The sequence below is a fragment of the Phaethon lepturus genome, unplaced genomic scaffold (assembly GCF_000687285.1).
Source record: "Phaethon lepturus isolate BGI_N335 unplaced genomic scaffold, ASM68728v1 scaffold838, whole genome shotgun sequence".
NCBI lineage: Eukaryota > Metazoa > Chordata > Aves > Phaethontiformes > Phaethontidae > Phaethon > Phaethon lepturus.
The window spans coordinates 40,921-65,577 of NW_010556777.1; the positions used below are offsets into that span (position 1 = coordinate 40,921).

Here is a 24,657-nt window from a genome sequence, read left to right on the forward strand (position 1 = left end):
TGTTTCTCTAGCGTAATATAGAATTAACTTAAAAGTCTTGGGAGATGCTGAAGTTTTTAAATAGAGATGGAACCACATGGTATCAAGTGTGGTTAGTAGTTTTTTCTTCCGTATTTTCAGATGGCTGCTTTAAAGGTGATGAATGTTAGATATGCCGAAATACTTCATTCTGCCACTTTCAGAAAATGAAACTTCTGATTCTGTTTTGCTTATAGTACTTTCTGTGTTCCACAAAGATACCACCTACAGAAATGTTTACGTGGTAGAAAACCTGAGGTTTTACCAGGTTTGGAGCAATACTGGGGTCATGCAGTGTCCTTGATGTCGGCATAGAGCTCGCCTATGAGTGAGAACGGGCTTGCAGAGCAAGGCAGGGGATACGTAGGTTTTAAAAAGCGCTGTAGCGTCAGCAGCGACGCGCGAGGGATCCTGTGCGCAGTGACTGCAGAATGCCCCTTCAGGCCACGGGGGCCGGCATGGGCAGGTAAGGCGAAACAAGTAGAGCGGCTGCTGGAGCTCCAGGAGGTGGGTCCTGGGCATCCAGCGCATTTCCCCGCCTGCGGAGTGACTAAAGATGAGAAGGGATAGATCTCTGCTGGCACCATCTGTGACTCGCAGCCATTTCATGGCGTGCTCGTTGCAACGTGGGAGTATACTCAAGCTGGCGATTTTCAATGTAAAAGGGGCTGCGATACAAGGGCTAATGCAGAACTTTGAGTCAGTTCAGCTGCATAACAACAAATGGCATACATAGTTAAGAGTTGTATGAGGAGAGGGTGGCTTCTGCCTTATTCTCTGGCTGCACTCTACTAGATTATGCATCTTGAATGTTTTTTAATTGTCTAGAACAAAATAAAGTAATTGCAAAATTTTATTCGTTTAGAATACTGGTAAGGGTTTTTAATCTGGCAGTATCCCTCTGGATTTAGCCCAATTTCCTTCTGCATACCTTCTCTCCCAATTTATGAATATTTTATGCTCTTGGCATTATGACAGACTTCAGGTGAGAAGCTCTTTGAAGTCTTGTAAAACACTGTACTGGTGGTGGCCAACCTGAGTCTGTGGTGTCATTTACCATCTTTAGTTTCCAGTGGTCCCCAAAATACCTGATCAGCAGGTAAGTGATTCCCTGTTAGCAAGTCCTCTCTCAGCCTTATATGCAAACTTCTCTTTTAACAGGATTGCTAACAATGTAGCTTCATGTCACAGAAATGAGCGCTCATAATTCAGAAAAAGAACACGCTTATTTTCTCCATTTTGTGTGGACATGAAATGAATCGTAAGATGCAATATAGATGGAGAATTCCCAGCGCCATTCTGTCAGTGTTCATTGACTTACTTTTCTATTTTGAGAGATACTCCTTTCCCGTATTTGGTCAGTGCTGACCTCTCTCACAACAAATGAAATGTCCCCAGTTTGACTGTGGGATGATCTGGGAGATGTTTGGAATGATGAACTGTCGGCACTGCTGAGTCCTTGTCGGGGCACTCTCAACCCAGAAGCCAGCACCTAGTGACACCAGGCCTCTGACTTGCTCTTGCAGGTAGGCAGGAGGCATATGACTCCCGAATCCTTAAATCCTGGTTGCTGGAACTCCAGGGTATTGCTCAACACCACACATGAACCAGTTTCATTATCACTGGGGAACATTGGTAGTGTGTTGTATGCTGGCCTCGCTTAAGCTACTGTAAGTCTTCAGTAACGCAGAAATCTTAAACCTTGCATAAAACTTGAAAAGTTATGAAACTGGGATTGCAGTAAAATGCAGTGTCATGCTATACTTCATCTCAGATTGTTTCCATAATTGTCTGTTAGGATTCTTGGAAACTGGTAGGATGACCTGACAGCAAAATGCTACTTCCGAGAACTAAATCTTAAAAGTGGATCAGGAAGAAACATGCTTTAATTCTTTTTTTTTTATTAAAAAGATGATTAAGGTGATTGAAGTAATTTATGTATCTTATACATCGCTATACATTGTACTTTCTTGCTATTCAACATATAGTTATTGCTTTATCTTGAGCTGGTCACAGACACTGCACATAGCTCATTAATAGCCATATGTTTGTTAATTAGAGCACTTCGTTGAAACCACTCCCATCTTATTGATATACGTCTTCACAGAATCACGTCTCTACTATAACTGTCCCATTCAATTAGCCAGCAAACAAATAACTTTGCTTAAGCCATCAATGAGAAACCAGCTAAGGACTTGCAAGTTCCCGAGGTACGAGTAACGTACAAGTGGTCTTTCAGTATACGGAGCAGAATGGTTTATAGTATCTCTCTTGAATAGTTCAGTGCCTGATAACAGGTATCAAAACCTACCAAGTAATATTTTTAGAACTAGTATTTAGTATTTCAGAGACATTTTGTGGTATATGCATGAAATGAATATGAAAGGCTTGAACTGCTAAGCTACTAAACATTGTGATCATTGTGTGCTGAGTATCTGAGAATAATTTCCTTTTTACTCTATGTGAGATATGCCTGTACAAAAAAGTGATGAAGCTATACAACCCACACGGAAGCTGGATGATTTTGAATACAGTATCTGGCAGAGATAATGGTCTTAACTTTACTGAGGGGCTGCTTCCCCTAGATAGTAATTCAGACAGTTATTTCTGTCACAGCTGGCTGAATGGCAATATAATCTTCAGTGAAACTATTGTAATTCAAACAAGTCTGTATTGAAGAATTCGAGATGAAAAATGCATATCTGTGTTTGACATAAGGTCAAATAAAAGATGACAAAAACACGAGGAGAGAGGAATACTTCAGAAGATGTTAGACATTATAGAAAACGCAATGATCTGAGATGGTTTTAGTTTTGCCACTAAGCATTAACGCTATGTTAAAGGAAATGTGTATTACATTTTCCTAAAAACTGTAACACATGATTTGGGGTGAAGATGTCATTCTGAGAATGCATAGCTATGTTTCTTTGAGTTGAAATCTATATCCAAAAAGTACTTTGAACATGTTTTTCAGTGTCTTTCTCTACGCCTCTTTTTTACGAACAAGCAGTTAGTATCCCTCTTTCATACATTCCAGTCGATTAAAACTTGCTGCCTGGATTAAAGAATTGTTTCAAGAAACTGGACCGAATTTAATGAAGGCATTGCTTATCTTTTTCTTGTCTCTCCCATTACATTTGCACCTCTCTTTTTCCTCAACACAGCATCTGTGGTGTTTGCCTTATTAATTACTTTGTTTGGGGAAAGTTTACTTCTGTAAAGTTAATTCTGGTACCTTTCCTTTTGTGTGTGGTCTGCATATTGCACAAAGAGTCAGGTCAGGCTTTATTTTTATCCATATTTCTGAACTAGTTCACTCCTTTCTTCTTGATTTAGCCTTAAAATGGCAGTGTTCTCTTCCTACCTACCCCAAATAGATTTGTGAATACTTAATTGCCTTTGACCTAGTATATAGTAGCCCTTTAGAGAAGTATGCTACATAAAGCTAGGAATGTTCTATAGCCTACAGTAAAATGAAAGAAGTTTTCTTAAAAAAAAAAAAAAGAAGCACCAAGCCTCTGGCCAAGATAAATACCAGGAAAGGAAGAGGGTGTGTGTGTGGGTGTGTTTTTAAAAAAAAAAAAAAAAAAAAATCAATTCACCAAATACATCTTACATCTGTAGGCATATAAATGTGACCTGACTCTTGAGAGGATCATCTTCCTTGAAGAATGAGTGTCCATCATAGCGATGACCTCTTCATGATGGCAAAAGAGAGGGGTTACACCAAGAAGTATTTCTCTGATTACCCATAAAGGGCTTATTGGGCAGAAAAAGGTGAGAGAAGAAAGAGAAGACCACGATTATTAAGCAATCAGATTTTTTTTTTTTCCTGGAGCTCTTCATTCTGTTGGAGGAATGCATGAAGTTGGCCTGACTTAAAAACCTTAATAATCACTGTGATAGTTACCCTTGCCATTACACATACAATTAGGAGGCTGCTGACACAAGCTCACTCTTATTTTTCAGGCATCTTTGTAAAAGGCCAGTTGGGAAGTCTGGTTTTGTGTTTTTTTGTTTTTTTTTTTTTTTTTTTTTAATGCTGCAATGGTTGGTATCTATATTAGTCTGGCAAAATTACTTTTCCACGTGGCTGAGTAACGCAGAAAACTGTAATGGTTTCCCTATTTCTCTCTCTTTATTTCTCTGACGATGGTTATGTAGGCGCATTATGTGCATAGTGAATTTTAAGCAGTGCCTGAATGTGAAAGATTTTGGAACTGAAACAGTTGGGGACAGGAGCACACGTTACTGTTCCCTTGCAAGTGTTCTTGGAATAGCTGTCAAGGACAACGCACAGCTCCTTCTGGTGTCTGGCTTCGGTGGGGAAGATTTAATTTCAAGCATTCAAGAGCATGCTGCTTCAGTGAACAGTTTGGATTTTTACTGATGGCATTATCATTTGGTATGCATAAGTGGGATGTTTTAAGTGGGATCACTGTGAAGTTTCCTTGCTGGCTCATGACCGGTTGTTGCTAAGAGATGTTCACACGTATTTGCTGTGTGAGGGAGTTCATCTCTGTTATGTAGATTTTGATAGCACGATCCAGAAAATATGAATATGCTAATGATTGAGCAGTACAAAGTAGGGAAAAAACACGAAGCTGAAAGCTCTGGATTTTTTTTTTTAAAATAGAATTGAAATAGATTTTGTAATTGTGGCCTTTTTCTCTAAATGTTTCTAATGGTCTTCTGAAGCAGAGCTTTCTAAGCAGTGGGTGAGTTGATGCCGCGCAAACCCGAAATCACTACTGCATGAGAAGATGGCATCTGTAATGGCTGGTGGCGTGAGCCGTTGGTGCCGGTGTGAACGGGGCCCTCACAACAAATCATAGTTCCAGGCGTGGCTAATACCTATGTGTTTCGGTAGAAATTATCGCGTAGTTGGAGTGAGGGTAGGGTAGGGGTAGGGTTTCTTTTAACTAGGGCACGATGTTTATCAGTGGTAAAATCCATCTGAAGCCCTGCTACTTCAGTGAGCGCTGCCTCTGGCTTCCCGTGTTACTGCCTTTCTCGTCAGTGGGTAGCACTGGGTGGTGGTAGTAGTATCTAACCAGAGAAAAATTAAGAATTACTGGAGAAGAAAAATACAGCTTAGAAACTGTGGTGTTTTAATAGTGTTTGAAGTGAGAAGTGGATAAATAAGATGGTGCTATCCTTCTTTCCATGTTTTTCACCTAAAAAAAGAAAAAAAAAGTAAAGCTGTGATGGTGTTTTGGAAGGGTAAAATTTGTTTAAGCTTTAGATCTACCCAGTGAATGTCACAGTGCTGACATGAATTTCAACAGGGATTTCTGTATCCATGTAAATGGATAACATTTTCCCATGTTCTTCTATCAAAGATGAGTTGAAATGGTTTATTTGAATTGGATCTACCCTGCCTGAAAAAAGTTTACTGTGGTAGTAATGATAATTCTTCATAATAATAATTTTATCGTAATGAATAATGATTTTACTCTGGGGGTTGAGGTAGCTAAATATTGGTGTCCAGAGAATTAAAAAGAAGGTCACTCAGCATTGACCTTGTCTAATTTGTGTGTACTCTTTTTTTCTAGCATTTTCTTCTGAGTCATCAAAATACTTTTTTACTTTTCCTTTTCATTTAGAAATGCTTTCATGCTGTTTTTATCAATATAAATGCACTCAATTGCAGCAGTGTAGCAAAGTACTATATTTTGTCTGTTAGTTTCAGGTAGAGGAAACTTTTTCATTCAAGAAGCAGTTTTTGGTTTCAAGCTTGTAAGAACTCATCACAAACTGTACAGATACTGTTCTAACTAGGAAAAATTACCTTGGCTGTGTGTCCTTAATTATTCTCAGAATGTCAGCTAGATAATGAACGTTTCAATACAGGTGTAAAAATAACCTTACGTTTCACTGGGTTGACTTTGAAATAAACCTCAAGTACTTTGACCCTGGCGATGTTATAAGTAAAGGTCCCCGAGGAGCTAGTCGACGAACAGTGTGCAATACCTGCAGAAGTAACAGGGGAAAGTCGATGATTTACTTAGCTAGGAAAACGTTCCAGCATAATTTAAAAGTTGGGAAGTGTTTTTAAAAAGCAAATTAAGCTATCTCTTTCCAGTCTAACTGCAGTGAAATTCCCAAAAGATATAATGATATTCTCTTATTTTCTTGTGAAATTCTCTTAGAGTAGAATAGATTTTGGCTCCTAGGTGGACAGTAGACCTATCAGTCCTGCATCACTTTGATCTTGCTTACTGATGGGAGTTGTCCAATCACATTTTGACTGTGTTCAGAGTAACTGTAACAGTGACACAGAAAAACACCTGAAGTGCTATTTTTGTGTCCATTGAACTCAGACTTAAACATGAGTTTAAGTTTTGTTCTGAAAAATGGCTGTTTTCTGCAGCTGAGCTGTATGTTGGACAATATACAGTTGCTGTGATGTAGGTCATTTAGCTTTTCCATAGTCACTTAACAGTAAGTACGCAAATCCTCCTGAGCAGAGTTGGAAGAGGGGAAGTGTTGATTTCAGTCCTGCAATCCTGTGGCAATAACCATGACTTAAAGTGATTGTAAGGTAACAGTGCACCGAGAATGAGGGAGCGTTTCATCTACTTCAGGCAATCGTATTGATTCTAATCTTGTGGAGGGTCTTCAAAACATCTGCTGTAGGTCTGGCTTAATATTAATTTCAAGCCATTTAAGGCCGTAACCTGAACAGTTGCTTTGTTTCCCCTTATTCCCCTGGTTCTCAAGCTTCTGTTTTGTCCCCTGTGCTAGGTAGTTTGTGTTTGTGTCTACACAAACTGATGTCCATCAGTTATTCAGTTACAAGCGCCAGAAGTACCGGTTGCTTCAAACTCCATTCCCGAGACGTGATGTGGCTTATTTGATAAATCTGTAGGCAGTACAGAGAACTAGGATGCTTCGGCTCCAGAATCTCATCAGTAATGCAAGATAGGTGATGAGTAGTGAAGAGATATTTGAGAGCAGTTAAAGGCCCAACCCCAAAAGTTGTCGAAGGCCTTTTGATCTAGATTCCTAGCAGAAAATTCCCAGCCTTCATCTTGGTGTGTGTAGCAGGTTTTGAATGATCACCGGCATGAAGTATCATGTTAGACTGGATCAGAGAGTAACGTTCTTATTTAGTAATGAAGCTCTGCTCAGGTCTACCAACAAAACCGAAAGGCTCTGTGAAATAAATAAAATTAAAAATGGTATTTAAAAACAAAAAGCTCCCCCACCAAGGTCTAAAGAAAAACTTGTTCTGCAAAACCGTAACAGTATTTGTTCAAGACTTTTATCTTCTAGTGTTTCCCTAAGAGGGGAGAAATGAAATAGAGGCTATCAACGCAGTTCTGTGATAATGTGCAGTGGTGTGCAATAATAGCTCCTCTCCAGTTGTTTCCTAAGGCTGGAGTCTCTTTATTAGTTAGAAAATGATGCATTTATTCCTAATCTTAAATCACCTTTTACAGGCATTAATATTGTTTGGTGTTTTTGCCAAGTTTAATCAGATAAATCTGGATATGAGGAAAAATAACTAGAACAGTACAGCTGAGAATGTTAGTGAAGACAGTTTAGTATAAATGTAATAATTCAAGTAAATGCTTTTTCCAAGGGCAGCTCTGTCTGTGCTTATTACATGGATACTTAATACCACATTTGGAAGCTTAGTGACATTATGGTAAAAAATCAATTTCTGTCGATGTGGAAAGGTCTTACATTGGAAGGCAGGTCAGCCAGCCTTGTTTTTGTATTTGTGCTTTGCGGTGCCTTGCTGTACCTGCTTGTGCTTGCAGCTATTCTGTTACCGTGTTTGCCGGCCTGTTCTACTTCCCCCCACCTCTCCCTTTTCAGCTGTGCTATTAGAAACAGCCGTCCACAGCTAGTGCAGGGCTGTAACCATCCGTCACCAAGACTAAATTACATGTCTAATAACCTCAACTCCAAATCACCAGTGCACGGGTCTTCCTGAAAGCTAATCTTGAGTTCTCGTATCTTCGTCCCCACATGTTACAAGTGTCCCCTTGGACGACTTGTATCAAATATGCCTCCTCATTCACTATGTGACCAAGACTTCTTGTTTTCCTTCACAATGTTTTTTTTTATGTGGGTTTTTTCCTTCCCCCTCCTCCTTTAAACAGATCGAAGGCATTGAAAGCAGCTTATGGCACTAGATGCTTTTAAGCTGCTTTAGCTGCTTTAACGCCTTAGATAATTTTACATTTCTCTTACTCCTCTTGTCCCACAAAAACAAAACACTCTCTTGACCCTCAAACCAAGAGCACAGTTTGGAAAAACTGTGGTGCGTGGTGTATGCTAATGGATAGAAACACTGAGACAAAACCCTTTCAGGGCTTTTCCAGTGTACTACCCTTTTTCTGAAGAGCGTGCACCTTGGTCCTATATTTAATTGGTCTGTGTTTTATTGGCAACTCTGCTACTATGAGGGAACTCAGTATATTTTTCCAGGACATCCAAAGAAGTACTTTAATAGATTTTTTTTTTTTTTTTTAAAGAAAAAGCTTAAGGCATCATAACGCAGACTTCTCTTGCACAAAGTTAGTTTTAAAAAGAAAACAATGTAATAGTAGTTACGTGAAGGAAATCAACAAGTATGTACATAGGAAAAATATTTTGTACTTGCTTGATATATTATTGAATGTAATTTCTGTCTTGTTTCTAAAGCTAAAAAAGGAACTTCAGTTGAGGGAAATTTCAGCTTCAGGACTCAGGGAATAATCATAGACTCTATTGAATTTTTGCCAATAGTGGAAAACTTCTGTGTGATCGATCTGTCTAACAGAGAACCAAATTAAATGGAAAGGGCAGAAATAAGGAAGAAAGTGCCCAAGGTGCTATTGATATGACAGAAAAAGCAGAAGTCAATTGTGTTGGGGTTTTTTTGGGGGGGAGGTGGGCAGTTTCCTCTGCTAGAGAGGAAAACATAACATTTCAGACTGTCCTAAGCTTTGCTGTATGAACAGCCGTTACTGTGGGGCTGAACTTCAGCAAAGAATGAGAAGTGATTCTGCAGCCAGGGCTATAACTGACCAAGAGTCCTCCATAGTTTTGCATGGAAGTTAAGAAATAGTAGGAGCTATTTATAGTGTTCTGAGATCTGGAGGTAATATCTGGGTTTCGCTGAACTGAAGATACAAATTCTACTAGATCAAAATTGTGGCAGCAGTTAACTTCGTATTCTTGCACTAGGAGGAAGAAAGAACAGGTACGTGCGGGAGCAAAGTAGAAATAGCTAATTGCTTAATTCTTTTGCCATATCCTTGAGACTCTGCCAAAATCAAAAAGGTAGAATGGAAGTCATTGTGCATTGTGACTCTTACAGTTTTGCATCACGTGAACATACGTAAGAAAGCTATTTCCCTGTTGTGTTAAAACATTCATCTACTAACTGTTTCTGTCTTCAAAGCGTCTTATAAATGGAGAAGTTATGCTTGCTGACCAAGGATTTTTTCTATTTTAGTTCAACCAGGTCAATCTGTATCATAAAAAAAAAAAAAACCAAAAACCAAAAAACTTAGCAAGTAAGCAAACGGTGTCTTGACTACTAAGATGTACAAGTTTATGGAAGGACATCATGTCAGACTGGAGTGGAATTCAGAAATTATTGATATGTGGTAGCATTTCTCTCTCCTACTTTAAATGAGAACATGATGTAGAGAAGCATTATTTATATTTTAGTTTCCAAGAATAAAAGGGTTTTCAGACCTTCTTATAAGTCTGCGGTATTGTTCTTAACCAAAGCCTAAACTGACCTGCAAAGTCGTTAGGATTAAAATCATGTTCTTCCATCTGTGACTGACATTCTAATTAGAGGCTCCAAAACTAAGGTGAATTGCACATAGAATGTGTAATTTAATCATCACTAGAAAGCAATAGAAGCAGTATTTAACTGCTGAAAAAGTAAGGTAGTCTGCTTGAGGCAAAAATACAATTCTAATGTTGCCCAGAATGCTGTTCAACACTTCTCAGCCCTTGGTCTGTCTTGTTATATCTTAGGATTCATGTAAGATTGTTTATGTGGTGTGTTAATGAAATATGTACAGGCTGCCACCTTCAAGTTTTCATACTAATAAAGACAAAAAAACTATTCTAGGATACTGTCCACAGCTGCAAAAGCTATGTTTTTAATATATGACTGAGAAGACTCATAGTTCCAGTTTGCCAAGTTTTATAACCTATTGAGTAGATAAGTGGCTTTCTTATTCAGCAACAGGAAGTCCATACTGTCTGTTGGTGATACGAGGAACGCCTCTGTGTTAAGGCGTTGCTGTTTTCACCGTCCTCTGGAAGTTGAGGGCATAGTAAAGTACAACAGCTGTACTCTTGTTGCAACGTGAGCTGGTTTTCTGCAGTTGAGCAACTTGTGGTTGCCTTTTTATTATGAATAAATAAAAGACAGTGAGTTAAAGGTAATTGCTTCAAAAATTTCATTAAGGAAGATTACTGTGCAAAGCCCCCAAGAATCAGGGCGAATAAGTGAATGGTGAAATTAGTCATTAAACTCTCAATAAGTGGCCGAAGTTTCCAATAATTGCTAGTCTGTTCAGCAGACCAATGGCAACCCTAACTTGAAGATTCGGTAAACAGCTTCTCCCCCGTTATTTTCAAGATGCGCAGCGGGAAGGTTTCTGATCCCTTGGGTTCCAGATGTACAAATACTCTGATTTTTGAAGTCCATGTTATGTCATGGTCAAATAAATGAAAGTGATCCACAGGAAACTGGCACTGAATTAGTTTTGGCTGATCAGAATCGAAAGCAGCAGCAGTTTCAAAGGTTCGTGTGTATGTTGACAGTAAGTCTCTGATCTCTTTAATATATCTGGATCCAAGTGAAATTTGGAACTCGTGTCCGTCTTGTCTGCGTCCTCTACTGTGACGTTGTGTGCTAGATCAGTAGGCATGTAATAATATCTTCTTTGTATCTTTTAAACACTGGTATAATGGATATTATTACAGTAGATACCAAACTTGTATCTTTTAAACATTGGTGTAATAACAAATAGCCGGCAACTAAGTACTGATACTATGAAGCTTTGCCTTTTGTTTCTAACTGGGACAAGAGCAGAACTGCTGCCATAAATTACTAGATTCCTTGGCTGGTGGTTTACTTTGTCTTCTGCGGTCGTTTTTGACCTGAGAGTCTGCAGCAACATTTTCCAGTTCTGTGTGTTTTGGCACTTCCAGGGAGTACAGATGGATTTCTCTGGCACCTGTTGTTATGCATTCTGCCTCAGCAATATCCGAAAGGACTGATGTAACCTACTTGAAAAAAGTAATGACGGACTGTGTTTTTCATCACATCTTAGCTATCCTTTCATTGCAACCCAAATGTGACTAAGGCTGTGGTACCGGTGTAACCAGCGCCAACGCAGGGAAGAGCCGCTCGGAGAAGGATGAACTTCTGCACGGTTGTGCAAACATACTCCTTGGTATGTAATGGAAGATTTCAAACTTCAGTTAATACCAGGCCCAAATGTTGACTCAGAGAAGGAGATCTTTTGTCTCAATGCCACAAGGCTGGTTATTACTTCTCTTTTAAGCATTTCAGTAAAGAATCCACTATTTAATCTGGAGTGGTCTTGAAGTTTTGTTTTTTTTTTTAACTTTCCCTGGGTCGAAGAGACAGGGGCTGAGTTGTTTCTGTCTGATCACATCATTTCAGTGCTATATTTATCTGGCATCTTCAGAAATGTGTACATCTTGCAAACCCAGTTTGATGCTGTGTTACGGAATAATTTTTAATTCTTACAGTGACCCAGACTGTAATGAATAACTCATTTTACTACTGTTTTTGGGATGTTTTCTACTACAGAGACTTTTCTGTATCTGCTTTTCTCTTTTCCTTTTTCCTCACTTTTTCCATAGCAATTACTTGGTATCTGGCAACATGCTCAGGAACTGCTGACTTGAGAGCCTCTGTGGTGGTCCCCCTTGTCATTTTAATGCCACTAGCAGCAAAAGCAATTACCGAGTTCTGTCTGTAGGATACCCTTTAACTCCAGTTTCCTTATCCCTGTCTCAATTTCAACCAGGATCCCACTTCTAGTGCATTTCCAGCTTAGTTAACCATGTTTCTTTTTCTAAGGTTAAATGTCCTGCAAATACAGGCTTGCTTCAGAGAAAGAGCAGTGGTCTTAAACAGCTATTTGTATGAGAGTTGCAGTGTGGCTTCTGAGTTTATTAGAGGATATTTGGGGTTGATCCTCACAGTAACACTGGACAGAAAAACCATCCTGGAGAATGAGTTTGTTGTCCTTCAGCTGCCTTTCATTTCAGAGACATCTGTCACATGCAGGACATTAAAAATAACCTAGCGGTTAATAGCTGTCTCAAAATAACAGCTAGCAAAGTATTTTAGAAAAAAAGGAAATGAGAACTAAAATTATATTTCTGAAAAGTGTCACTTAATTACCGATTTATTTTAAATTCTGGAATGATTTCTGCTTGGCTGCTTAAATTTTCTGTGTGTTAACCTGTATCTGGTTTAGCCAGAGGCAGTATGTCTAAGACTGAGTGTACATTTGTCGGAGTTATATCTATCTGTCGGTAGAGAACCATAGCTCTGTAAAATGTTGGTTATGTTTTAGTGTGTCATCGGGCACAATTTTTCAGTATGTACTAAATTTTTAAATGCCATTTAGAATATTTTTTATAAATACTTTCATCTTTTTTGTGGTTATTGTATTTCTGTAAATCGTGGTAAACTTGAGTATTTAGTATGAGCCAAGATCTTTCTGTGAAATAAGAGAACTGTAAAACAGAAATCTGGCTGAAAATACAGTCTCCAAAGTTTCAATGATGATTAGTTATAGCATGCTTTTCTTTACAATGTGTCTTTGCTTGAACATACTAATAGAAAAAAGCACAATTTACAAATAATTAAGAAAGGCAATTTACCTGCACCTTCTGTGAGAAAACAACCTTTGTAAGATTCAGCATCAGTTTATTCCAGGACCTACACAAGCCGAAGTTCCTGGTGTAACTAACAGCATTGTAGCTATAGCTGTATTTAGAACTGTGCTTTTTTGAAGTATTTCCTATGCCTGGGGTAAGAGAGGTGAAACTGTAGTTTGAGACGATACAGCAAGTCTAACCAGAATGAACATTCAGTGGCCTGTTTATTCCATCTGTAGCTTATTTTCTAGGGCTGAGAAGGCTCTCATCTTTGCATTTGTCTTGTCCATATATAAACTTGAAACATCTTGAAAAAGCTGTGAATTTCATTGAGAAGCAGAGGTAAAAGATGTATTTCTCATCTGCATTTTTTTCATTTAGGTAGGCTTAATGTTAAATGCTGCTGCTGCTGGCGTGTGTATGAGAATACACCGTGTGTCCATCACAGAGGTCCTAACTGGAAAATACTCTCTTCCTATACTTCTGCTTGTAGCTTAAGGATTGCCAGAGTACTAAAACTCGGGTCATGGTCATGTTTAAATACTTGGTTGGAATCTTAAGTTGAATTTGTTGTTTTTTGACTTAAGTCCTTTAACAGTTGTATGGATCATGCACTGAGATGCATGTTTTTATGCCCTTTAAGGGCATAATGATGCAAAGGCAGAATGATGGAAGTGCAGGCTGACTGCTTCCTCTGCTGGTAATTAAAAGTGTCTTGCAAACCAAAAAGTCTTGGTGGTCAGTGTTGCATGCGCTGTGAACTCTGGCAACGGATCCTTCTCCATTAGTGGTTGTGAGGGTTGAAGACACCAAGTCTTTGTTGAAATTTTACTTTTAATTTTTAGTTTTAGCCAATGTGGGTGATAACGTGATCCTTCTGCCACCCAAAACTCTTTCATTTTGCGTCATATCTGACATCCCAGCTACTTGGACTGACCAAAAAGAAAGATGTAGCCACTGTTGATTGATGCTGTCCGTTACCTGGTAAACGCAAAGCACACAGCCTGCCATGCTCGGTGCCCTACCTGGCCTCGAGAAAATTAGTCATCACAGGCCACTTATACCTATTGGGTGATTGTCTGCTTGTTAACACGTTCAAAGAAATTGTTGTTAAATTGTGTTCCACATGACATCTAGATACCACTTTTGTTTGAGAGTGTAATATTTAGTTCTTTGAAAGATTTAGGGCGGTTATTTCTTACGAATGCTGTTTACCAGTCATTTGCTGTGGAGGCTAACGGAGTGTGAATCTGTGACTTAGGAAAGTGATTGCTGCTGTCATAACGCATAATTGGCCGGCAAATGCGGCGAGGTAAGACCAACAAGCCTGCTTAGCCAACGGGAAGTCAGAATAATGCTCTGTGCCCGTGCGCTTCAGTCTTCACATGTTCTGTTCTTGTTTAAATGATCTGTTTGTTGTGAAGGGTGTCTGACTTAGTACTAAAAGGAATGGCTTCTGTTTGGCTACAAAAATGTGTGTTGCAAGGAGAAATGCAACGTGATCTGTCCTTTGTGAGAAGATGTGGCTGTGCAGGCCTGCAGGTACCTCCTGAGGCTCTGTGAAGATTGTTACGCTCCTGCATTCCTTTGGTTCTTGGCCTTCCCACTGAGACTCACAGCAAAGGTGCCTGTTGTTCTCTGTGGCCTGGGCTGATTAGCCACGGAGATTTATTAAATGTTTTAAGCTACTAAATAGGTAACAGATGATGCTAACTCGATCTACACTGACTGAAAGGTTACGGTCTCTGCCAGTTTCTCTTGTGTCCTTCAAATGACTTGTGTTCAGTCTGCTGTGGAAGAGATGAGAAACCATGTATCTGAACTTAAAGCAGACAAATACGGAAGGTGCTCTGTTCCCTTTCCCTTCGTTCATGATTCTAAGTCTTCTCTACATCCCTCGGGCTTTGATGAGGTTGCTTGTATATGGCCTGTGTTCTTTCATCTGCGAACCTTTCCAGTCACCTCTCCGTTTTGGAAGCTTCAGCTGCCTTTCCATTGTACAGGGAGTTTGGGCAAAGGAGAGATATTATCATTTTAACTTGTGTAACTTGTAAACCTAGAATTATTTTGAAGAAATAAGTAATAGGGAGATCAGCTGAGGTATCTTCAAAATGTGTTTTTCCTTTATCGTATTTCCTGGTTTTTAATGCACTGTATTTCAGCACGCTCTAGTTCTAAAACCTGAAGATTAGTATTGAGGTTATGGAGTTTTGTCATGTGGTAAGATGTCTTCTTTCTGAAGTTACTTCATTTTATCTTGAGGAGTAAAATTATTCTGTTTGTAGCTGTATAATGTAAAGGTTTAAGTGCGGTGTTGATACGTATGGAGTAGTTAGGGATTATTCGATATCCCTAAAGCTGCTCTGATGTTTCTGTCAGGGGATGAAAGACAGGTAAGTTATGGAAAAATTCTTATAATCGTACTGTCTATTCAAAATGATATATTTTGTTTTTCGGGTTGTTTTATGTCTGTCAAAGGAATTTAAGCTGTTTCTGTTCCTGACTTTTAAGTTGGACAATCTGCACAGAGGAAAATAACGGGTAATTTCTCTCTGACTTGAACATAAATCTCTGCAAAGGCACAAAATGGTACAGACATAATGGTAACACTGCCCATTAATAGATGCTGTGATTTAAATAGCTCTAATCCTGGATATAGTTGCAGTAGATTAACAAAGGCTGCTGATACTTTCTCTGCAAGTAACAATAAAATTGTCACAAAAATATTTCAGCTGTCTGTGATGTGGCTTCTCAGTCTTACCATTCTAAACCCTTTCTTGCAGTTCAGTTGGTATAAAATGTTATACAGAACAGCAGCATCTTTACTATGAAGTGCTGGTAGAGGTTTTCCAAAAATGAGAGTTTACATTTCTCGATGGTCTCTCTGCTAGGTCTCTTAAGATCTCATTACTGTCAGTGGTCATCTGTCTTAATGCATAGACATAAATTTAAAAGCCATTTTTTGTCCATATCACTTGTTCAGGTGTGGTCATTTACTAATTGAAGTGGGTACATACTTAATTGCACTTAAGTGAATCACCTTAAAATATTAGAAATTTATGAATCTAAATGATGGAAGCTTCCAACTTAATTAAAAGAGTGATAATAATGTACAGTTTTATAGAGATTTTATTTGAGGATGTCTAAGAAAATGTTGAGATTTGGGATATTTTTCTCAAAGTCTTGATTTGACTTAGCAAGAAATCCACCAAAATATGAGGTCAAAATACATTAATTATTGAATGTGCTAAACCTGGATGCGTTTCAAACTTGGCAAAGCCAAAGAGAAGTGTTGCCTTAGAAGAAGAAGGAAAAAAAAGGAAAGGTAGGGTGGATGCTCAAATTACTACTTTCTTAGTAGTAATGGAGAGCATTCTAACGGAAAAATGCTTGTAATTTTATTTAATCAGTTTTTATGTGTGTAGCTCATAGCTCAATATGTGAATGGCATCTGATAATTCTATAATGAATTCTATGAGAATGATATATTGAGCAGGTAAAGTTGCTGTAGACAGGATAGGTTTCACAACTTTATTTCTAGTGCTTATAACTGCTAGCAGAAACTATTCAAAAAGAGTGTAAGGATTCTCTTCTACCTACAGTTCTGAGAGAAACCTTGATTACTTTGAATAAACTGATAAATACCTCTGACTGGAGAGGATAGGTGCTTCCTCCTTTCATCTCCACTAAGCATGATATTTAAAACAAACTAGGCTTTAATCAGAACCAGGTCTTGTCTGTCTTATCCTGTGTCCCCATCCTCCTAAAAGAGCTATGGGTTTAACTTGAATTAGCTAATGTAAACCGGAAAGTATGTAGAATTGTGTGTAAGTCTACAAAATAGGTTTATATTCAGACTAAGAGCTGGAAGCCGATGTGTTTAGGTTTTAACTAGATATTAGGAAATTATTTTTTTTTATAGAGAGAGTGGTCAAGCATTGGAACAGGCTGCCCAGGGAGGTGGTGGAGTCACTGTCACTGGAATTGTTCAAAAAACATGTGAATGTGGTACTTTAGGATATGGTTTAGTGGACATGGTGGTGTTGCGTTGATGATTGGACTTGATGATCTCAGAGGTCTTTTCCAACCTTAATGATTCTGTGTTAGCTCAGACCTTACATGCAGGTTGTCTTAGTCCTTGACCTGAGGAATGTGACGAAGAAGCTAATATGGAGGCTGGAGCGGCTAATGAAATGTTTCCTTTGGTTAGAAAAGGTGGTGAGGATGGAGGCCACAGTGGACAAACTCTTCCTGGTTCACTAGGTGAACTTCTGCCAGGTCCTTAATGCAGAGCTGCCCCATTCAACAAACAAACAAACAAAAAAACCCCAACAACCACCCTTTCCTGTGGCAGACTTCCAGCAGCTGTATGGAAGCAGAAGAGACCAGAGAAGCCTGTGTCTAAATTGTCCTAATCACTTGCATGTTAGCTAGAATCTGCTTGTCTCCAGTAGAGCTTTATCGTATTAATGTCAGTTAGGGATTAAGAATACTTGCCTCCTGTTTGTGTGGTGTTTTGCCCAGAAGGCCTAGAACGTCCGCCTGCACCTAGTGTCAAGGCAGATTCTTACTTATTACCTGGTTTGCCACTGGGTTACTTGGGTAAGAGCATCTGAGTAACATACCCCAAAATCACTTGGAGAATCAGCTAGTGCAGTGGTCTCCAAACTTCTTTGATTGTGTACCTCTATGGGTAAAAAAATTTCTGAGCATGTATTCCCAATATATGCATATTTATTTATAACTTACATGTACTACTGAAGTTACGTTTTCTTCCTGCGCCTCAGTGCGTTGTCTTGCCCACTCCACTTGGGAGACCACTGAGTGACAATGATAGATGTCCAACCTTTCCTCATGCAAGTTCCTAAAAGACAGTTTTATCATGCCTCTTGTGTGAATGACCAGAGAACCAGGTGTTTTTGAGTTAGTTTTGGAAGAGTTTTTTGACTCATTTTTCAGCTCTTATTATCTTTAATATTATGGGAAAAGTCAATTTAATGGTTAGGAGTTGGGTTTATGCCTGGACATACCTGAAAATAAATTGGTATCTCTGTGTATCACTACAGATTACTAGAGCGGGCAGAAACTTGAGCAGAATATGTCGCAGATCAGTACTTTCTAGTGTTGTTACACATAGGCGAAGTCAATGAGGAAAAAATCAGTTTATGAACTGAATGTTTCCCCCATATTCCACTGGACTACAAGTCTTGAAGTTCTATAAAACCAATGCTGTTGCAAGAACTGAATTGAAGATATGTATCAAAACTAGACATTGGTTATATGTGCGAAGATCTTGCTGTGAAGCGTTACTCAGAGTTATTTTCCAGTAATGCATCTGTTTCTTATTTGTTGGTCAAAATACACTGTCACTGTTCAGGGCTTTCAGAAATGGGGTAGGATAGTATGGCCCAGATTCGCCCAGCCTAATGCCACCTAATTCCACCAAAGTCCTTTTGTCTAATGTTTCCTACGGGCTATATGCCTTTGGAAGCCCAGAGCCAACCAATAAGAAGCAACAGGCATGGGGCCTACTGTGGAATTATGTGGGATTAAAACTGTGTAAAGCTGAGCCATTGCTATGCTCTTCTGTTTTTTCTGCATGTACCGGTGTCAGCCTTATCTGACACTGATACGCAAACCACAGGCTGTACGGCCCCAATAAAAATGCTCCGGAGTCTCACAGTGTCATTTTGGCCACTGTTCCAAGGCTTAACTGCTCCATCGGCACCTGAGGATGTTTTTCTACTTACCTCTTTGGGAGTGTGGAGAAAGATTTGCTGGGACGCTTTCAGTGGATACCGGCAGTGTTAGGAAGGACGTTGTTTAGATGTATGCCTGGCTGTTGAAATACTATATGCAGAAATACTCCATGTATAGCAAATTGTAAGATTCTTTTACAGGGTATCTTTTGAAAAGGTATCCTGGCCTGTGTCAGCAATAGTGTGGCCAGCAGAGCAGGACAGGGATCGTGCCCCTGTACTCGGCACTGGTGAGGCTGCACCTTGAATCCTGTGTTCAGTTTTGGGCCCCTCACTACAAGAAGGACGTTGAGGTGCTGGAGCGTGTCCAGAGAAGGGCAATGAAGCTGGTGAGGGGTCTGGAGCACAAGTCTTATGGGGAGCAGCTGAGGGAACTGGGGTTGTTCAGTCTGGAGAAGAGGAGGCTGAGAGGAGACCTTATCGCTCTCTACAACTACCTGAAAGGGGGTTGTGGCGACGAGGGTGTTGGCCTCTTCTCCCAAGAAACTAGTGATAGGATGACAGGAAATGGCCTCAAGTTGCACCAGGGAAGGTTTAGATTGGATATTAGGAAAAATTTCTTCACCGAGAGAGTGGTCAGACATTGGAACAGGCTGCCCAGGGAGGTGGTGGAGTCACCATCACTGGAAGTGTTCAAAAACCGTGTGGATGTGGCGCTTCAGGACATGGTTTAGGGGGCATGGTGGTGTTGGGTTAATGGTTGGACTTGATGATCTTGAAGGTACTTTCCAACCTTTGTGATTCTGTGATTCTCCTAATTGTTCACAGATTCAGACATGTAAAAATTTTGGTTCTTTTCCTTTATTATGGACTAAACAAAATAGAAAAAACAATTGCTAGTTTAGTGAGAAGACTATCAGGAGACTATATTTTAAATGCCATTAACAGCACAAGCCATATTTTTCTTCCTATTAATTATGAAAATGAATCCAGAACTGTATTAACTTGAAATATAAGTGAATCCTCATTAGCTTCATGATAAATTGAGAGAATGAAAAAATGATTGTGTTAACTTGCCTACTTCCATAAAGCGGTCAGCAGCTACTGCATATTCTACTGTATATTCTGAATAGAGCTTCTGGAGAAACAGAGAGAGGAAGCACCATCCAGGACAGGGAGCAATGTTTGAAGACCTGATTGGACAAATTCCAAAGCAACCTGTTTTGAATTCAGTATTATCCCTGTGTTGAGCTGGAGTTTGGTTGAGGTGATCCTCTGAGATCCCTGCCAGCCTGAGTGGTTCTATGAAAGATTTTGGGACTTGAGATTTAGAAGTCGTTTTTGATGGATTATTAACAGAGTGTTCAATTAAAAAAAAAAAAAAAATCTCTGCTGACTACAAGAATTAAAAAAAAAAAAGTGCTTTTTGAGCAGTTGGGCAAACTAATGAGAAATGCTGAATAGAGACTACTGAAGCTGGAAGCTCATCAGAAAAAATCAGACACACTTACCTCTGCTTCCTCTTCCTGACTGACAAAGAAGTCGTCTATTTTGGGAGTAGCTGCAACAAATACAGTATTCAAGAAACGAAAGTTGTCTGAGTTGGCGACTATTTACTTTTTGCTTCTTATTATTTTTTCATCTATATACATTCCATCTGTAGACATACGTTTTTGCATACCATATTCACTTGCAATACAGTAAAGCACAGTTGGCTTTGTAGTAGAGATTTGGTTGATAGGGCTACTGGGATTCCCAAACCCTTAGTTCCAATGCAGTCAGTTCCAATGCCCATGGGTGTCGGGAACAGAGACTGCAGGACTTCACAGAAGATAAACAGCTGAAACAGTAGAAGACAAAGGTTAGAAGCTTGTTTTGTGGAGACAGTTCAGAAAAACCAAGATAGTTTTCCTAAATGTTTAGTCGTGATGGAATAAGCATTTAGTGCAAAAATGTCTGACCAAAAATGTCTGTAGAAAGAGGTTCTCTTGATCTTCTGGGACTATCTTCGATAGGATTGTAGGTCAGAGAATAACTTTGTTGCATTTGGAATATATGACAAATTTTGAGGGATAAACCCTCAAAATTAAATCTGGATATACTATTAAGTTTTATTCCTGGGTTTCAGTGTTTTTGTTCTAATAAGTATATAGTATGTGCTTACTGCTTTGTGAATATTCATGGTCAATGTGAAGCTTTGTGAATATTCTGATATATTCAGTATTTTAAAGTAGCTGGTATTTCTTTTTCTCCAGTGCCAAGGCCGTTCAATCTGGCTGATGGCATGGAAATGGGGGAAGGCACAGAAGCAGCAAGTGAAAGGGCTATTATATTGCAAATCATTATGTATGAAAAATTTAACTATGGCTTATCAAAAATTTAAATGAATCTGATGAATGAACTGTGCAAATCTAAAATGAATTCTTTGCTTAGATTAAATAAAATGGAGGGACTTAAGAATTCATTCCAGTACTGTAGAATAAAATGCTTTTGGATTGTCATAATAACCTCAGAGCTCTCAGTCTTTCTGATATGTGTGTGGAGGACATGCATGTTCTTCCTCTCTTTCTTAGATCAGATCCATCTAAATTAGAGCTGAAATACTGTCAGTAGAGGTCATTGTTACTATTCTTGTGTTCAGTGTAGTATTCCAAAAGCAATATAGAAAATGTTTAAATGACATTTCTTGTGGACGGGGTGTTGCGTACATGTTAAAAACATTTTAGTTTGAGAATATGTGCTATTGAATTATTCAATACTTTAAAATTCAGGGACCCATGATACAATTGTTTCTTATACTGCTGTGTGTCTATTCACTATTATGTTAGCAGGCTCTTGATTTAAGTGGAGTTATTTTCATGACAGTGGTGCATGAATAGCTGTATCGAGTGCATGGTGAAACCTTTAAAGCTTAACAGCACCGCAGAAAGATAAAGCTGATTATACGTACGCTTTAAAAGGATAATTGCATCAATGAATTTAAGCAGTTAAATATAGGTATTTTGTAAGTGTCACGTTTAACAATTTCATCATTAATTTCAATCTAGCAGATATACCTTAAAAGAATATATAACCTGTCATAAGGTTTTGGTATGACTTGCATGGGATCGTTTGGTGCTGTCCATTGAGTGCTTAGTGTATGGACTTCCATATTAAAGCCAACAGAATCATAACTGTCTGTATTCTTTGTGCCCTCCACAAGAAGTCATTAAATGGGATGAAGTAGAAATTATTTTCTCTCTTACTCCTTCTATATGTAGTTTTCGTAGGCTAAGGTGCATTTGAAAACTGCTGAGAGCGAAACCTAGGTTACCAATAGGCTTCTTAAATACCTGTTCTGCAGATAATACAAAGCAAGTAGACTGAAAGTTAGTGCTGGCTTTTTGGTGTTGACATAAACGGGAACAAGACTGTTTTGTTGTCTGGCATGTTTAACCTCTGTGCAATTACCTACGTCATAGAAGGGTAAGAAGCAAATGCCTAAGAGATCAAGCTAAGGTAAGATACATAATTGCTTTAAAACGTGATAGCGGATGATATTCGGATGGTAATGTTTTAAGAACAGGTGACACTGGTCATTGAGAGAGCAGGAAACTTGGGGCCTTTTGAAGCAGCACTGCTACACCCTTTCCTACTGCCTGATCCAGTGGTGAATGTCAGATATGACTAGTTCTCAATTCCATCCACTTAGTAGTTAACTGAAATTATGTGGGGTTTTTTTTTTGATGAAGATCAGAGAAGCATAGAAAGAAACTTTTGTAGTCCTAGGGGTATTGCCATCTCTCTCCATTCTATTTTTCCATTATAAAAATGAGGATTTCTGAATGCTCGTTGCTTCTAATGAAAGAAAACATTCTTGTACCACTACGTGGCCTTTCTGTGCTGAACTGCAAAGCAGACTTTTGGATTTTTGGTGGCCTAGGGTGCTGGCTGGTCTACTTAGGAGGATGATGTCTATTAATTGCTGATTTTCTAAGCACTGTGTTGCGCTCCAAATGATACCAGCAAGTTCAGTATTCTAGATTATCCCATGCAGTCCTGCAATCAGCAGAACTCTATTTTGTTGTCCATGGTAGCAAATGAGTTTCACACGTTGCTACAGGGAACCCTGACATAATAAAGTAGTCCCTGGATTATTAATATGCTACTGTGCTCAGGGCACAAAATTAATTTAATCAATAAATAATAAATCACTGTAGATAACAATAATGCTGGGGCAGAAGGAAAATGTGCATCAGCACTTGGAGAGGGATAACAATCAGAATTTACAGAGGAAAAGCTTAGTCCTGGGAAACAGCAGCATCTGGGGAATGAAATGGGATCAAAAAGGTGAATCAAATGGCCTTCAGTATTCCAGAGGCAAGGGTTTAGGATTATGGAGCAGACGAGCACTGGAAATCTAATGAGAAAAAGCCTTTGCTGGATGAGAAATGCTGATGACAACAGCTGAGTTCAAAAATACCGATCAAGTTACTTTTCCTTGAGTCCAAAATATAAATTATTTTTCTACATATTGCTGTACCTCTTGCTGTGTGATTAAATTAATGATCAAACTTTTTTTTTAATGACTCCTTGTATGGGTTGCAGTAATTACAGTATACATGTATAGTCTACCAGGTCTGAGTGACACAAACCGGCTTTTCCGCTCAATGTTGCTAGCAGTAAGCTCTTAGTGCACCTTCAATACCTTTGATCTAGTTCCAGGAGACCTTTCTGTACAATAAAAAGCGTATTTATCCTTTAAGACTAACCTGATGAGCAATCCACCCATCAGGAGAAGAATTTTGTACTAACAGAATATTTGTGTTTAGAAAGAGCAAATCCAAACTACTGACTTCACAATCTGACTTTGGGATGCCGATTTGGGTTGACTATTTGATCTTAACCTTCCACTCTAAACAACAGTTCTGCTACACTTGGTGATGAAAATAAAGAACTTGGAAGAATTTCAGGTAATTTCCTTAGGATTTTTTTGTTCCTGCCTGTATTCCTCACTCATTTCTCAAACTCCATGCTTTTTAGATACACTAGTGTGGAGATTTCAGTCTTAATATGCTGGTTCTGGATATTTTGACACCCCATAGCATCAGTATAAATTTCTCAGAGGTGAGAGACTCCAGATGTCTTTAGCAAAATTTAAATATAGGGAAAATACAACCATGAGAACCTTGTAGAGTTTAGTATGTGCTAGACAGAAATTTATTAAAAAAACAAACAACCATAAGAATACTAAAAGGTGGTATTTGTTTAGGAGAAATTATGACATAAATACTACAAATTAAGTGCTACTTGATAACTACTTCAGTAGTTTGTTGAAGGTATCACAGTTTGCAATCTACATGTGTCCATGTACACAGAAGTTATTTGAATTCTGATCTTAGCAGAATAATTCTAGTTATGTCCTTTGCCAGAGACAAATTACTCTAATGTGAGATGAGTTACTGTGCTCGCCAGCAGCTCACTTCCCCCTATACCTAAAGACATAATTTGAGACTTCTGATTTAAATTGAATCCTTAATAGCTTGTAACACTTGCTATAAATATATCTCCTTAAAGGCCAGCTAATATAATTATTTTAATTAGAAAATAGTTTTTGTATGATTGCACTCCCTTGTTCTATTAATTGCTCATTGCTGGCAGAACTGACTCCGTTTTTCCCAGTCCGTAATACTATCACTTTTCTGATTATTTTTTTTTTTTCTCTTCCTCCTCCATCTACATTAGCTACCTTCTCAGAAGTTACAGGCAAATGGAAGTGATGAAACTTCTTGCTGAGTTGGCTGCAGAGTTTTTTTTTTTCTTTTCTTTTTTTTGTTTTTTTTTTTTGTTTGTTTGTTTGTTTTTGAGACCTCACGTCATAGCAGTGGGGTTTCAGCTACTGGTTTCTTTCTTACCAACTTCTTGCTCCTTCATCATTTTCTCCTGTGGTCCCAATTTTGTTAAAAAATGGGCAGGCAAAATAAACTTTCTCCTCTTGCACCAAACCTTTGTGTTACTTCTCTTCAGGTGGGCCTGCCTTATGTGTCTTCCTTTTGTAATTCTTGATCATCCC

General features: G+C 38.8%; 1 protein-coding gene across 1 annotated transcript in view; it reads left to right on the forward strand.

The window, feature by feature from the left end:
• Positions 1-342: 342 nt before the first annotated feature.
• Positions 343-24,657, forward strand: part of LOC104625029 (calcium-activated potassium channel subunit alpha-1-like) — a gene marked incomplete at its 3' end in the record, with an annotated part of 300,418 nt that continues 276,103 nt past the window's right edge. Inside the window, exon 1 of the mRNA XM_010292549.1 lies at positions 343-484. Within this exon, the coding sequence (XP_010290851.1) occupies positions 343-484 (142 nt within the window). The remainder of the gene's footprint in view (positions 485-24,657) is intronic.